At 32.6% G+C, this 15,622-nt stretch overlaps 1 protein-coding gene across 2 annotated transcripts; it reads left to right on the top strand.

Annotated features, from left to right (window-relative positions):
* The first annotated feature begins 3,183 nt into the window (after window positions 1-3,183).
* On the top strand, window positions 3,184-13,858 carry LOC108483128 (uncharacterized). Of its 2 annotated transcripts, none has more exons than XM_017786349.2 (18): window positions 3,184-3,547; window positions 3,644-3,790; window positions 4,586-4,676; window positions 4,786-4,904; window positions 5,068-5,258; window positions 5,376-5,586; window positions 6,638-6,875; window positions 6,968-7,401; window positions 7,565-7,718; window positions 8,210-8,409; window positions 8,542-8,888; window positions 9,201-9,297; window positions 9,375-9,593; window positions 10,789-11,028; window positions 11,955-12,164; window positions 12,462-12,731; window positions 12,850-13,053; window positions 13,195-13,858. In XM_017786349.2, exons 1-18 carry the CDS (start codon window positions 3,413-3,415, stop codon window positions 13,357-13,359), a joined length of 3,672 nt encoding a protein of 1,223 aa, XP_017641838.1. In that variant the 5' UTR covers window positions 3,184-3,412; the 3' UTR covers window positions 13,360-13,858. The 2 variants fall into 2 exon arrangements, with proteins under 2 accessions (XP_017641838.1, XP_017641837.1); XM_017786348.2 differs by having other exon boundaries at window positions 8,207-8,409.
* The last annotated feature ends 1,764 nt before the right edge of the window (window positions 13,859-15,622 follow it).

Below are 15,622 nucleotides of genomic sequence, written 5' to 3'. Positions count from 1 at the left end.
TCCACTTCTTCTTTTGAAAAATATTATTGTTTTATTTTTTTTGTATGTTATTACATTGAAATGTTCTCATATCTATGTTATTAGGCATATAATTTATGATTAACTCTATTCTATGTACATTGTTGCTTTCATATTATTTTATGTAAATATTTTCTAAATTTATTGTATATATTTTCTTTAAAATTATTCAGTATATAGCTTGGCTTTCTTTTGAGGATCTTGTTTTTATTGCATATTTTATTTATGTTAATTACTTTGGTCTTTGTATATCGTTATTTTCATTTATTATTTTCATATAAATATATCATTCGTTTAGTCAATTTGTTTCATTTGAAATTATGTTACATATTATTCGTTTCAATATTTTTTTAAAATAATCACTAATATATTAGCCGTTTTTTATACATATAAACTATTTTGAATTCTAATATATGTTATTCCTTTGTATATTGTTCGTATGGTTTTTAAATTGTTTTGTGTTATATTGGTTTCATGTAGTTCTGTGTATCACGTGTTATTTCTTTCGTTTTCAATTTGAATCCACTTATTATCGTTTCATGCTTAGAATTATGATTTAGTTTCTTATTATTGCATCATGTTTTTTACAAAATCCGCATTTTCACTCAACATCGATTGTTTTATTACCCTTAAAGTAAACCAAGCGAATATATTTTGAGCCGGTTTCATAATTACTTATTCGAAACTCTTCAAAATAAGGCAATGTTTCGTGTTTGGAAATTCGAGAAATCGTGTCCTAACGTGTTGGGTTTCGTTTTTCTCTTTTTCCAAATAACGGAGTACCCTTTTAAGAGTTCGTTGCGTGTTTTGGAAATTATGAGGTGATCTTAGTCTTTGGAGGCTTAAAGTATCGTGTCCTAACGTACTGGATGTGGTATTTTATTTCTTTGGAGCAAGTAAACCTTAAAATCCAATTCGAATTGTTCATACATTTTTAAAGGAATCGTATTTTAAATTTTTTCTAAATTTTCAACGATAGGACATTCAATAATCAATTGGTACCAATTTTGGGCGTTACGGGGGTCTAAACCTTCCTCGTGCGTAACCGACTTCCGAACCCTTTTTCTCAATTTTCGTAGACCTAAATTTATTATTTTAATAAATCAAATATTTTATTAAAACGATCAACCTCAAGGTGATCCGATTACACCTCAAAAAAGTCGGTGGCGACTCCCAACTTTTCGTTTTCAAAAGTCGATCCCCATTTTCCAAAATAAACATGGTTTCGACAATAATTAACAAACTTTCACTTAAAACCATACTATCACCGTCCACTATAATTGAACATCGCATAAATGCCATTTATATCCTTCAATAATTCTATTTGACTCATTTAGTTAATAAAATTCTACTTTTGTATCTTTTACAATTTAGTCTTTTTTAATTTTCTTAACCAAACTTTAATACAACCTTAATAACATTCCATAAATATTTTACAAAATATTTGGTTTATAAAAACGAATTCTCGATACCTCATTTTCTAAAATCACTTGACTTTAGGATCATATCACTTGACCTTAATTATTCATTCAAATAATATAAATTGTCAATTCAAATTTTATTTTAATACCACATTTGACTCGTAAATATTAAATAATAACATTTTCGAACTTACTCATCGAATTTGTGACTCCGAAACTACTGTTTCTGACACCACTGAAAAATGTGTTGTTACAAGATTGGTCCCTCCGCTAGCTCAACAAAAGCTCGATCGAACTGCATTTGAATCAGAAGAAAATTCTACGACTTTAGGAATAATTTAATTGAGCCAATTTATTTGATGTGGAATTAAATTAAGTGGTCATAAGAATTGTTTAACTACAGAATTTGATTAAAGAATTTTCTTGAAAAATTAATTTAAAATATTTAAGTAATTTTTGGAAAAATTAATTTTGATCAAGTAAAATTAAATTAATCAAATCAATTAAAATTAATATGATTTTTAATAGTTAATTTTCAAGTCAAATAATTGATCAATTAGTAATTAAACTTGAAAATTGGACCTAAGGTCGTAAAATGAGCCTAGGAACCCAAAATTGAAACCAAAATCCAAAAACTGGTCAAACTGAGCCCGGTATGTGAAACCAGGTCGACAGCCTAACTAGTGACTAGACTAGAGTGGTTGGGTCATCATTGACCAGACCGAATCGATAGCAACTGAACCGACTTGGAATGCCGTAAAGGTGTCACACATGTATCACTAGACACGGTGGTGCTAGTGGCATCCCAATGACCGGTGGTGGTTGGTCGTCGGTGGTTGAGTAGTGGAAGAGTTATATTCTTACTGGTCTCTACTAAAGAATTTGATTTGAGACTTATTCCAAAAATAATATTATTTTAATATTTTAATATTAAATTAAATTTAATATTATTAAGATAAATATTAAATTAAATTAAATATTTATATTGTAGATAAATATTCTATTATTTTAATAAGATTTAATATTAAATTTAATCTAATATTTATCATAATAAATATTATATTAATTTAATATTAAAGTGATTAAGTTTAATAATGAAAATTTCTAAATATATTTTTCTGATTTACAAGTTGACCCAAATATTTAGAGAAATTATAAAATTATCCCATTGGTAATTTTTGTGAATTTTTTTTTTTGATTCGAAGTGAGTTTACACTCGACAGACGTAAGCTTGAGGTTAGCGGAGAAAACTACTCGGTCGAAAAGGTACAATTTTAATTAAGTATTTAATACTTTAAATATCACAATCAAAATCTTATTTAAAAAAATTAAAATTCGGACTTTTCTTTAAATTTATTTTCCATTGCATTTTCTAAATTCGTTTTTCCAACACAAACGAAAAGAAAATTGAATCAAAATTATTTTATTACTTTTTGCTTAAAGTTTTTTGCTTAAGGTTATAATAAAGGTTGAGGCTGGAAAAAAGATAAACAAAAGTTAATATTTTAATAATTTCTACTTTTACTTTTCAGCTATAGTTGGATTTCACCAAAGGCTTAAATACAAATTTGATCTCAAATTATGACGTTTTCCCTACTTAAAGCACCTAAAGTTTATTTAAGGTAAAAAATTATATCTAAATTATAATTTTATTACACAAATTATCCCAATTGATACCTTCTTCAGAAAAAAAAAAATCTTAAACAAATAATATTATGACACTGGCAAAACAAATTTTAACCTAAATATGATTAATTATTTTTGACCTTTTCTATTTTCTTTCTTTTTCTTTCCATCTTTCTCTTACTTTTTCTTCTTATTTTTTACCACTTCTCGTAGCCAAACAAGGTCGTGAACCCTAGCTAAACCCTCGAAGTTGCTCGTTGTCTTCTTTCTTTTTCTTTTTAAATAATAATATTAGTAGTACCAAACATATTACTGCCAGTCCCCTTTCTATTCGCCAAGAAGCTGCCATGGCAATGGATATTGGCGCTGATGGGCAGTCTCACAAGGCTCACCGCTCTCGCCACTCGGGTGCCTCTGCAAAAAAGAAAACCAAAGCCAGAAACAAGGAACACAACTCCGACCAGAAGCAGCAAAACCCTAAGGTTCCATTGTTTTCCTCCTTTTTCCTTGCTATGAATTTGCTTTTCGGCTTTAACTAATTTCGGCTTTTTTAATTAATCTTTCGTTTTATATATTAGGCATTTGCTTTTCGTTCCAATGCAAAAGCGAAGCGATTGCAATCGCGTGCCGTTGAGAAAGAACAACGTAGGCTTCATCTTCCTGTTATCGATCGTTCTTATGGCGAGCTGCCTCCATTTGTGGTCGTGGTGCAGGGGCCCCCTCAGGTAAATTTCTTATTTCCATGATTATTCTCTACTTTTTGTTATATTTTGGAACCAAAGTAATTGATATTATCTTGTTTGGGCAGAGGAGTTTTTTAATTTAATTGTCGTTTTAGGATGTCTAAATTGGTTTGTCACTATAAGATCTAAGTTTAAAAAGAGGTGGTTCCATTTGAATCAGATCTGCCTGTTACATTGAGTGTAAAAGAAAATTATAACGATATATAAAGTCCTTTTCTAACATCCTGGACCAATGAAATATATATACTTTATTGAGAGCTGTTGCTGAAGGAGAAACAGTGCTGTTTAGCCTAATATTGGATTGATCCTTTACTTTCAGGATGTACTAATTTCCTCATTTGAGATTTCACTGTTTCATAGTTCTGTGAGGAGCTTTGATGTTAAGGATAGCATATGTTTGGCTTCTAATATGTGTTATAAAGAAAGGGTGAAGAAAATTTTGAATAGAGAAAAGAGGGGGAGGGAAGAATTTTCTATCAATATTGATGTAGTTTGCAAGAAATAACAGAATAATGTAGATTTTAAAGTGCTGACTTCGGAATTATTTATATTTGACCTTATAGAGTAGAGAAATCTTTAAGATAGAACAGCTGCCTAGAAAATCTTGGAAATTGTTTGTTCCAAATGCCATTTGATGCCTAGTTTCAGATTTTTGCCAACCTAGTAATTTGTCTATCTGGCTGTTTGGGTGTGTACAATTAACTCTGTGGTAACATCTAGAAGTCTTTTCCTATGATTATATTGGTTAACTATTGTTGAACGTTTTACTTGTTGCAGGTTGGAAAGTCTCTTTTAATCAAGTCTCTCGTAAAGCATTACACAAAGCATAATTTACCTGAGGTTCGAGGACCAATAACCATAGTATCAGGTTGATGTCTCCCTAAATTTTAGTAGTTGTTTATATGTATTTATATTGTTTAGAAAAGTAGTGGAGTTGAGGCTTCCTTGTCTGATGTGGGATTCATTGAACTTGTTAGGCAAGCAACGGCGCTTGCAGTTTGTTGAGTGTCGAAATGATATCAATGGTATGATTGATGCTGCAAAGTTTGCTGATCTAGCATTGCTTCTCATTGATGGAAGTTACGGCTTTGAAATGGTGAGATACTGAATATTTTTGTTATGCTTTCCATAGCTTTAACTTTTAGAAGATGGCAATCTGCTTATTTGAAAGTTATTATTTTTATCCATCTTCTCTTTGAATGTCAAGTTCCACTTAATGAGAGTTTTTAATGTTTTAGATGCTTTTTGATATTTTGTAGGAAACATTTGAATTCCTTAACATATTGCAAGTTCATGGTTTTCCAAAGGTGATGGGAGTTCTTACTCACCTTGATAAGTTTAAGGATGTAAAGAAACTAAAGAAAACAAAACAGCGTCTCAAACACCGTTTCTGGACAGAAATATATGATGGAGCTAAATTGTTTTATTTATCTGGTCTCATTCACGGGAAGTAAGCATCCTACCTAAGATTCTGTTTTGACTATGCTCAACAGTGAAATTCCATGGCAGTGTACTTTAATAAGTTAAATTGTGAGATTTATTGTTGCTTCTCCCTCTTATCTAACAGGTATCCCAAGCGAGAAGTCCACAATCTTGCAAGATTTATATCTGTTATGAAGTTCCCTCCTTTATCGTGGAGGACTTCTCATCCGTATATCTTGGTTGACCGTCTTGAAGATGTTACTCCCCCTGAGAGACTGCAAATGAACAGTAAATGTGATAGGAATGTTGCGCTTTACGGTTATTTGCGAGGTTGTAATTTGAAAAAGGGAACTAAGGTATGCCCTTTGAATCTTTTCTAACAATCATTGCTATTCTGCATGTTGTTGGGTATTTTTAAAGATTTAAAAGCTTTTACCAGTGAAGATTCTGCTATATTTTTTCAGTAAGGCTATATAGTTGCCGTAAAAGATGGCCTCATCCATTGCCATTATAACCTAGAACTTGAGGTTGCACATGCTTCAGCCTTTACCTTCTTTTTTACAAGAATCATATGGTTTCTTAGCTTGTGATATTGCTAGAATAACCTTGGCTCCTCACGAACTTGGTTGTGGTAGCCTCATATCGTATCAGTATCAAGTTTCCCATGGATGGAAGCATCCTCACTGTAGTTGATGATCTTAATGTTTAAAAGAGTGAATCATGTTTACTCCCAAGATTGGTTCACTAGGGATGTCTCTACCTTGATACTAACCTGTCAATCCATATATTTTCTTTTGGATAATTTGTTCTAAGCCCATTTCTTTAATCACTGATATGATCTTGAGCTTCTAATGTGCTCATGTGAATTAGTGTTTGCTAATTTTTTGTTCTGTTCCTCATTTCTTTGTTCTATTCTGTGAGTTACATGTCATGTCAACTGATTGGGGTGAAATTCAGTATTTTCTTTATTATATGATTAAATCCACCACAACTGGTATGTTGATTTATGAATTTGATTTGTATTTTAGGGTGAAATCTAATTCAGGCCGGCATCTGATATTTGTAATCTTGAAATAGTGCTAAAGTTTTGAGTACACCAGGGTGAAAGCTCTTAGGATGGATTTGGTTCTTGCAAGCATTCTGTATGGCTGGTGTTACATGCTTGTTTTCATTTATTTGTTCCATTTAGTACCAGTATTCATGACTTACGTTTTTATCAATAAAATTGATTTTGACTTTCTACATGGAAACAAAGTTATAAATATCATCTATGCTTGTTAGGATTGCACTTTCAATATGGATAACAGATCTTTTTTTTCTTCAATTAAAATTTTTTATATTGTTATCCAATCTGGGAAATGACTTAAGTTTTGTTGCACCTAAGTTTCATATACAATTTGTGATCAGGTCCATATTGCCGGTGTTGGAGACTTCAGCTTGGCTGGTGTTACAGGCCTATCTGATCCTTGCCCTTTACCATCAGCTGCAAAAAAGAAGGGACTCCGTGACAAAGAAAAACTTTTTTATGCCCCCATGTCTGGACTTGGGGATCTCTTATATGACAAAGATGCAGTCTACATAAACATTAACGACCACTTTGTTCAGTATTCTAAAGTTGATGAAATGGAGGGAACAACAAATAAAGGTTTTTAATCTCTTTCATTTTCTCATAATTTTTGCCCTATTGTTGGAGTTATCTTTAGATCATATCTCTATCATTCCTTTTTGTTGTCATAGGAAATAAACAAGATGTTGGTGAGGCCCTGGTGAAATCACTTCAGACTATAAAGAACCCAATTGATGAGAAGTTGGAAAAGAGTAAAATTTCCTTTTTTAGTCAGAATCCTAATAGCTCATTGGAAGCTGAAGATCACAACAGGGGTTCTGATGAAGCACCAAAGCTAATTCGTGATATAGAGCCTTTGAAGCAATACCAGTCTAATGGAGAAGAAGATGAAAGTGAGTTTGATCTGGATGGTTCAGAGTCTTCAGATCAAGATGAAGGTGTTTCAGAAGGTGCAATGCTGAAAAATGAAGGTAGGAATTTTCAAGAAGGAAATGCAGATGCGTCAGAGCGGCTGGGTCGAGTTAAGGAACAAGTTGAGTTTCACAATGGTAGGAAAAGGAGAAAAGCAATCTTTGGAGACGGTGTTGATCATAGTAATCTCAAGGTATTTAGTTATTATTCTTTTTGCTTGTTTTTGAAGAACCCTAGTTTTGTTCCACAGCAGGTAGGCAGAAGAGTCATGAAATCATATCCTTTCCTTCTCTCCAATGCGTTGTTGAGGTTGTATTGTTGGGAAAAACCTTTTTCTTACACTAACTTCCTTGCAGAGTACAGATGAAGAGAATGAAGGTGATGAAGATGATGATGATGATGATGATGATGACAATGATGAAGGTGAAGATGACAGAAGCAATGAAGATAATGAGTCATGTTCAGGTTCAGAGTTTTCCGATGGTGATGAAGAGGATCTGAAGTCTCAGGGTACTGTTCATATATCATATATTATATTCTATTGTACACATGTAATACTTCTCCACTAATAGACATTATGCTGTAGGCTATGCTTGTAGAAGTTATGTTTTATAAAGCAATATAATGAATTTTGGCTACATAATAGCATAGCTGTCTAAGGGTAGGCATATACACTCAGTGCTAGGCTCATAATCTTAGTCTGCTGAAGCCAGACTTGGGCTTAAATTTATATTTCAAGCCTTGCTGGGCCTGAAATTGTTTTAGTTGTAAATAACTGAATTTTTTAATTTTGATTAAAAAAATATAAATTTAACAAAAAATTGCTTTCCTGGCTTACACTTAGCTTTTCAAATGTCAGAGTGATAGGGCCCAGCATTGGACGTCTCTAGATAGTGTCTCTAGCAGTTTAATTTCTGAAGTGGTTAATTATCATTTTAGATATCTTCCTCCAAGTTCTTGTTTTGCTTTTAATTGCAATTTTAGCATTGTCCTTCTAGAAGATGGCATGGGAAACATATCAAAGTGGAGAGCATCATTGGTGGAAAGGGCCTCTAAAAAACAGAATACAAACCTGATGCAGCTTGTATATGGGAAATCTGCATCAATATCGAACACTTCCGCTAATGAAGTGAAGGACAACGGTGAGAATGAAGAGAGCGATGAAGATGAATTTTTTAAGCCCAAAGGGCAAAGGGAAAAGGTGTGTCCTCGATCTAGGCATGACTGATTTATTTCAGAAGTTTGCATGTATGGATGCTTCAGTGTGCCATCTTGTTGATAATTTTATTTGTTTATATTTTCTCAACTCTAATATTATTTTGTATTACTGTAGAATTCGATTGAAGGATTAAATGGTGGGAACATCAACACTGAGGACTGTTCGAAATGCACTAAATTTTCAGAACTTAAGAACTGGAAAGAAGAAGAAGTATATGAGAGTATTCGTGATCGTTTTGTCACTGGTGATTGGTCTAAAGGTGCCCTCAGAAATCAAATGTCAGAAGCTAAAACTGAAGAAGATGATATGGATGGTGACTTTGAAGATTTAGAAACTGGTGAGAAGTATGAGAGTCATCAGAAAGATGATTCTAGTAATGGTGGAATCCAAAAGGAAGATGATGATGCAATTGAGGAGCGGAGGTTAAAAAAGCTAGCTCTCCGTGCAAAATTTGATTCTCAATATCCTTTTATTAGTTAAACTACTTTGAATGTAGCCATTTATATTCTTATTTTCTGCCTGCTTGGATCCATCTCTTCCTGTTTATATTGGTAAATTCTATCAATGGCAGGGGGTGGGGGTTTGAATGTGGTACGCACTCCTGCTGTTGCTGTCTGTATTTTCTCATCAATGCTCAAGATTGTTGCTTGCACTTGTGCCTTTCCGGACTGCATGATTTTTATTCTCTCAATGAAAGTCCGGTTTTGATTTCTGTCCAAGTAAGATTTATGTATGGGAAACTGTCTTGCTTTTGCAACCTTAACTTTTATTACTTATGATGGATCCGAATCACCAGAAGAGGAAACTGATATACAAAATGGGGGAAAGTTTCATCGCAGTCAAGCGAATGACAGTGGGTATTATGACAAGGTAACTATGCATTTCTATTGATAGATCTATAATCTAATTTTTAGTTTTAAGCTCTAAATCTTTCTCGGTTCTTCCAGTTGAAAGAAGAGATTGAACTCCAGAAACAAATTAATATAGCAGAACTCGAGGATCTCGATGAGACTACCCGGTTGGAAATTGAGGGACTCCGAACAGGAATGTATCTAAGGTTAGAAGTTCAGGATGTTCCTTTTGAGATGATAGAGTATTTTGATCCCTGTCATCCCATTTTGGTTGGAGGAATTGGTCTCGGTGAGGAAAATATTGGATACATGCAGGTTAGAACATGCTTAAGATTATTAATATTGTGCTATTGTACTGTTGAATAATAGTCTTTCTCCTGGCTATATGTCGCACTGTTTTCTAGTTTTTATCTACCCATGGTTGCCCCCCTTTTTCGCTTTAAGGATTGGAAGATATTTTTACTTAATCTATAGTTCTAGCGTCATATAGGAAAAATCTTATATATCATCTCTCATGTTAATTTGTGGCTTCTCCCACTAGTTTAGTTGAACCTCTGTCTTCATGATTTTTAAATATCTTTACTTTGTGAGTTTGACTTACTTAATGGATTTTTGGAGAAATTATAGTATCTAGTGCTGTTTCATGATTGTTTGCCTTGTCGAGGGATTGGTGCTTCTCGTTGAAAAATGGCTCTTATCTCTGTAGTAAATATCCGAACCATAAATTATATGAATTCAGAAGAAATAAGTTTCCAAAATAGAAAAATGTGGAACACTGAATCAGTTAAAAGCTACTTCTCGATTCAAATGTTATTACTTGTTTAAACGAGTTCAGGAATCTATTCGTTTTCTATGTGAAAAATACAAAAAACTAGAGAGTTGCATATGTAATTAACCAACCTGGCTTCTGTTCGTATACACATGTATGATAAAACAATGAAATTCATAAGAGCTAGAACATTGGTTTTATCTCACATCAGTTAAGTTTAGAATTTTGGAGTACAACATTTCCACTTATTGTTAAATAGTTTTAGGTTGAATGTTTAGCACTGTATTAGACCTCTACTTGTTTGTAAAACTTATTTATTTTCCATGTAATATATTCAATTCTTTCACTTAATGATACTGGGTTTATATGTGAATTGGAGTTCTAACATTTAAGTGGTGTCATCCCTTACTGGTTCTGTCTTGAGTTTACAGTGGCCCCATGTTCTGGTTCTGTCTCCAACCCTATTGTCAAGTGATTTTAAATTGGATCTTAACGATTGGTAATCGTTTTGGTCGCAGAGTTCAGAGCTAAAACATTATTGAACAAGTAAATATAGATCTGAACTATAGGAAGGTTGTGAAATAAAATTTGATGAGATTTAGACAGGGTATATTTAGTATAACAATTTGGTAATCTATGCTACATTCTGGTGCATAGTGTCTCTATTGTGATTCCTATGGTGTTTGTATTCTATCTTGTGATTGAACATGCATGACCTAAGAGGTTTCCTTTTTCTTCCAGACAAGGCTAAAACGACACAGATGGCACAAGAAAGTGCTGAAGACTAGAGATCCAATAATTGTTTCAATTGGATGGAGGCGTTACCAGACCACCCCTGTTTATGCCATTGAGGACCAAAATGGAAGACATCGCATGCTCAAGTATACTCCAGAACATATGCATTGCCTTGCTATGTTTTGGGGCCCTCTTGCTCCACCCAAGACTGGAGTGCTTGCTGTTCAGAATTTATCTAACAATCAGGTCACTTTGCTCAATTTTATGTACTTTTCATGTTATGATCCTTATAAAATATGGAATAAGTGAGGATGGTGGTGAGTGATAATATGGTCAAGAATCTGGGAAGTCTCTTTACAATACTGTCTGGCAATTTAGTTAGTCCCTTTAGATATTCTTGATGTGCCGGTAAATTGGTGAGCTGAAACCATTGGAAATTAAAGCCTACATCACCATCCATTTATTTATTGGTTCTGGTGGATCATTGTTATACAGATAACTAAATATTTTTCTTTAACTAAATTAGATGTGGCCTCTAATACAATGAGAGGTTTAAGTGGTAAAACCTTTTTGTAGTTACGCATGAAGCCCAAGAAAAGCCCTTTTGAAGCCTTGAACTAGTTTTTAATCCTATTAGTTATGATCCTAGCCATATCTTGGTTTGGATTGGAGCCCGATATCCCTCGAAATGTCATCTATAAGATCAAAACTGATTGCTTCACTAGACCATCAACTCAACCTTGACCATGCTGCTTTCTGTTCCAAGTCACAGGTGAAGTTGTATATAAAATTCTTGGCTATTGCATTCCCGATATTGGTTAATCTAATGCAATCCTCTAGTACTGTCTTACTTCTGTAGTTTGATAGTCAATGAATTGTACATGTTTAGTCTTTCTAAGAAACAACCTTTCTGATATTAAAGTTGTGTGAATTATTAATCTAGGGTTGGAAATGGATAGTAAAAAAATGAAAGTTCAACACTATCCAATTTGTTATTTTCAGGGGTTATTAGATCTACTATTTACAGTGTATATCTGGAGTGAGTTTCAATTTGAACCCTCGGAGTTGCCTGAATGACTCCAAACCCTTGTTGCTTTGTTCTGTTTTTCTCTCCATTCTTCCTTTCTGTTTCTTATAGCTACTCATTAAGCAGTTTTTAGTTGGCATAACAGGCAGCATTTCGCATCATAGCAACAGCATACGTACTTGAGTTCAACCATGCAGCACGGATAGTGAAAAAAATCAAGCTAGTTGGATACCCCTGTAAAATATTCAAGAAAACAGCCCTCATCAAGGATATGTTTACTTCAGATCTTGAAGTAGCTCGGTTTGAGGGTGCAGCAATTCGAACTGTGAGTGGAATCCGTGGGCAGGTGAAAAAGGTATGCTTTGTTCATATAGACTTGAGAATCTTGAAATTTGTATGACTATTCGTATTATATCATCTTAGGTTCTGCCAATGGCATTTACTTTTGAGAACCAGTCTTCTCTGATAGTGACTGCTCTAAAGATGAGTGGTAAAATGTGGAGAATATCCATGCCTAAGAATCCTTCTTAGGATCTTGCTTTGGTATGACTGTAATTAAAGCATTATCTGCTATCTTAACAGAACCAAAATAAATCCATGTCCTGCTTAAAGAAATAGCAGTTAAAAGCTAATGGCATTTTATATTCCTCAGGCAGCAAAGGATGAGATTGGTAATCAACCCAAAAAGAAGGGAGGGCAAGCTAGGGAAGGAATTGCAAGGTGCACCTTTGAGGATCGAATTTTGATGAGTGACATTGTCTTTTTGCGCGCATGGACTCAAGTTGAAGTTCCTCAGTTTTACAATCCATTAACTACTTCGTTGCAACCTCGTCAGAAGACCTGGCAAGGAATGAAAACTGTCACAGAATTGAGGAGAGAACACAATCTTCCTATTCCTGTTAACAAGGATTCCCTCTACAAGGTCGTTTTTATTTGGATTTATGAATGCTATTTCTGTTTTAATATGAGTTCCTGCTATTTCTCTATTTCTGTTACGTTTACTGTTCTTATTGTGCATGTATATGTACGTCTGTTTACAGCCAATTGAGAGAAAGCCAAGGAAATTCAATCCCCTTGTGATCCCCAAGGCGTTACAAGCTGATCTTCCATTTGAATCGAAGCCCAAGAATATACCACACCAGAAACGGCCACTTCTTGAAGATAGAAGAGCTGTTGTCATGGAGCCTCATGAACGGAAAGTTCATGCTCTTGTTCAACACCTTCAGTTGATTAGAAATGACAAGGTCTGTGTGTGATTCTAGATACTGCTGCCGCCATATTTATATTTCCATCCCTTGACGAGCTAAAGCGTTTTGCATATCCTTCTAATTTGATAGTTTTGCCAGTTGAAGCTTTTTAATGAAAAAATCACTTTAAATTTGCAGATGAAGAAGCGAAAGCACAAGGAGGAGCAAAAACGGAAAGAAGTAGAGGCACAGAGGGCAAAGGATGAACAGGTGTTAAGAAAGCGTCGAAGAGAAGAAAGACAAGAGAGATACCGGGAGCAGGACAAACTAAAGAAAAAGATTCGCAGACATGTGGAAGCGTGATGGTCATTATGCACGTGTGCATGCATGTATGTTCAATGAAACTTTTGGCAAAGGAAGTCAATATTATCAACTCACGAACTCGATTGGATCTTAAAAGAAAATAACTATACTGACCGCAACTGGGGACTCAATGTTGGTTTGTTTAAGGTGTTGTGGTTGGATGAATCATCAATCGATCCATGAAGGTTTTTGGCATCCCCTACTTTGCTGTTAAATATTGCAACTTGTTTAAGCAGCAGCACAAGTGATAAATTTTTGTAAGCTAGTAGTGCCAGCGTAATATGCACCCCAAATTTTGTTCTAAAATTCCAGTAGTGAATTGTCTTAAGCTCTTTCTTAATTAACATTTCAAAGCTGCTGCTTTTTTTTTTTCTCCTTGTTCTTTTCTTTGTAAAAAAAAAATGGGGTTGTAGTCTGAATTACATGGGCCTTTATTATTGTTTCAACTGAATCGACTTGATGTGTATAATCTAATGAGTGATCTAGTTGATGTGTGAAATGATTTAAAGCTAAACAAAAATTCAACTTAATAATACTTTTGTGGAGATCACTTGTGGCGAGAGGATTAGTTAGTTATGAGTAAAGCGATTAAAATAAGGTATTATTTCCTTGTATTAATTTTTGGTAATAAATTTGTATTACTAATTATAAAACTATAGGTAAAATGTACTATTGGTTATCTAACTGTGAAAAGTTATAATTTTATAATTTTATATAATTTTAAGAGCGAAATTTTTAAAAAAAAATTCTAAGTATTGTCATTAAAAACTATTTCCTTTGAGGCAATGCCATTAATTTTTTTTCATTTTAGATAGTTTCATTAAAAACTATTTTCGTAATAAAATAAATTTTGGTGATTAAAACGTAAATTTAACCAAACACAAGTGATTAATTTTATAGTTAAGCCTAATATATATTCATGATATAAAAATGTTAAAAAATCCTAAAATATATATTAAAATATATTATATTATTCAATGAAAATAAGGTTTGCTCCCATTATGTGAAAATTATATGTGTTAGTTAGTTAGTTGAGTTAGTTTAAGTTAAACTATTTAGTTTATTGCTTATAAAGATTGGTTTTGATTCAAATAGTTGATAATAGTTAGTTGTAACTTTAAAAATAAATTATATTATTCGAGTGCCCATTGGTTAGACGGAACAATTGCAACTTTAGTCCTTAGCAAATATTAGTAATTTAAATTATCCTTTTAACTTCTTTGTTAAATGGAAAATTGACATTTTTAGCCTTCCTAAAAGTTTAAAAAAAAAATTCAATTTAAACCTTTTGAATACAAATTTTTTAGCTTTAGCCCCTCAATTTTTTTTTTAAAGACATTTTTATCTTGGCTACCTATTACACAATTCTTGATTTTGCTCTTGTATGTATTCCCTTAAGAAAAATTAGAGGTGGCAAAAGATTTGGTTTAAGAAGGATCAAATTTGATTATCTTCAGATTCAAATTATTTTGGGTTTGGATTAGTTCATGCTCGAGTTTTCTTAAATTTAGCCTTTTTTTTTAGCTCAAAACCTTTTTGAATTTGAATTTTTTTAGGCTTAGATTCTCTGATATTCTGATCAACTCGAGTCATGCAGACCGTGAATAATTGAAATAATTTTTATAGTTTATAAGTTATAAATAATTTTATTTTAAATATAATAATTAATTCTACTTTACTTAATGATAATATAATAAAACTGACTTCATAAAAAGCATATATATTCTATATAAATGTTTTATTATAATAGAAATATTTGATATCACATATAACATAACTAAAACTACTTATTATATATGATATTTATGAATATATGCATATGAGTTTTATAAACATAATTAATATTATTATATGATAAGTATATGAATTTTGTATATAATACTTTTTTTATTTGTAGCTAGTCTACTTATAATCTAATGTCCATACATAATTTTTGAACTAATAAAATACCATTTATTATTTATCATAATACCATATTTACATTTGAATTATTTTTATTATTAAGTTTTGAATTAAAAATATTTTATTAAAATTTTAAACCCTAAATCAAGCGAATGCTTTTATCCAATTCAATCAAAATGATTCGATTAAATTGATTTCAATTTTAGATCGATTAAAGATATCACTTAAAACATATTACCCTATTAAATTTACATGCGTGAAAATATTTATACACAAATTCAAATCCAAATATGTTATGCCAAAACCCATTTAACTCTAAGGCTTAAACTCAAATAAATATGACTCATTGTTAAAAATCGAA

Source organism: Gossypium arboreum, chromosome 1 (genome assembly GCF_025698485.1).
Source record: "Gossypium arboreum isolate Shixiya-1 chromosome 1, ASM2569848v2, whole genome shotgun sequence".
Taxonomy (NCBI): domain Eukaryota; kingdom Viridiplantae; phylum Streptophyta; class Magnoliopsida; order Malvales; family Malvaceae; genus Gossypium; species Gossypium arboreum.
The sequence above is the reverse complement of the archived record's forward strand: the minus strand, read 5'-3'. Positions and strand labels throughout refer to the sequence as shown.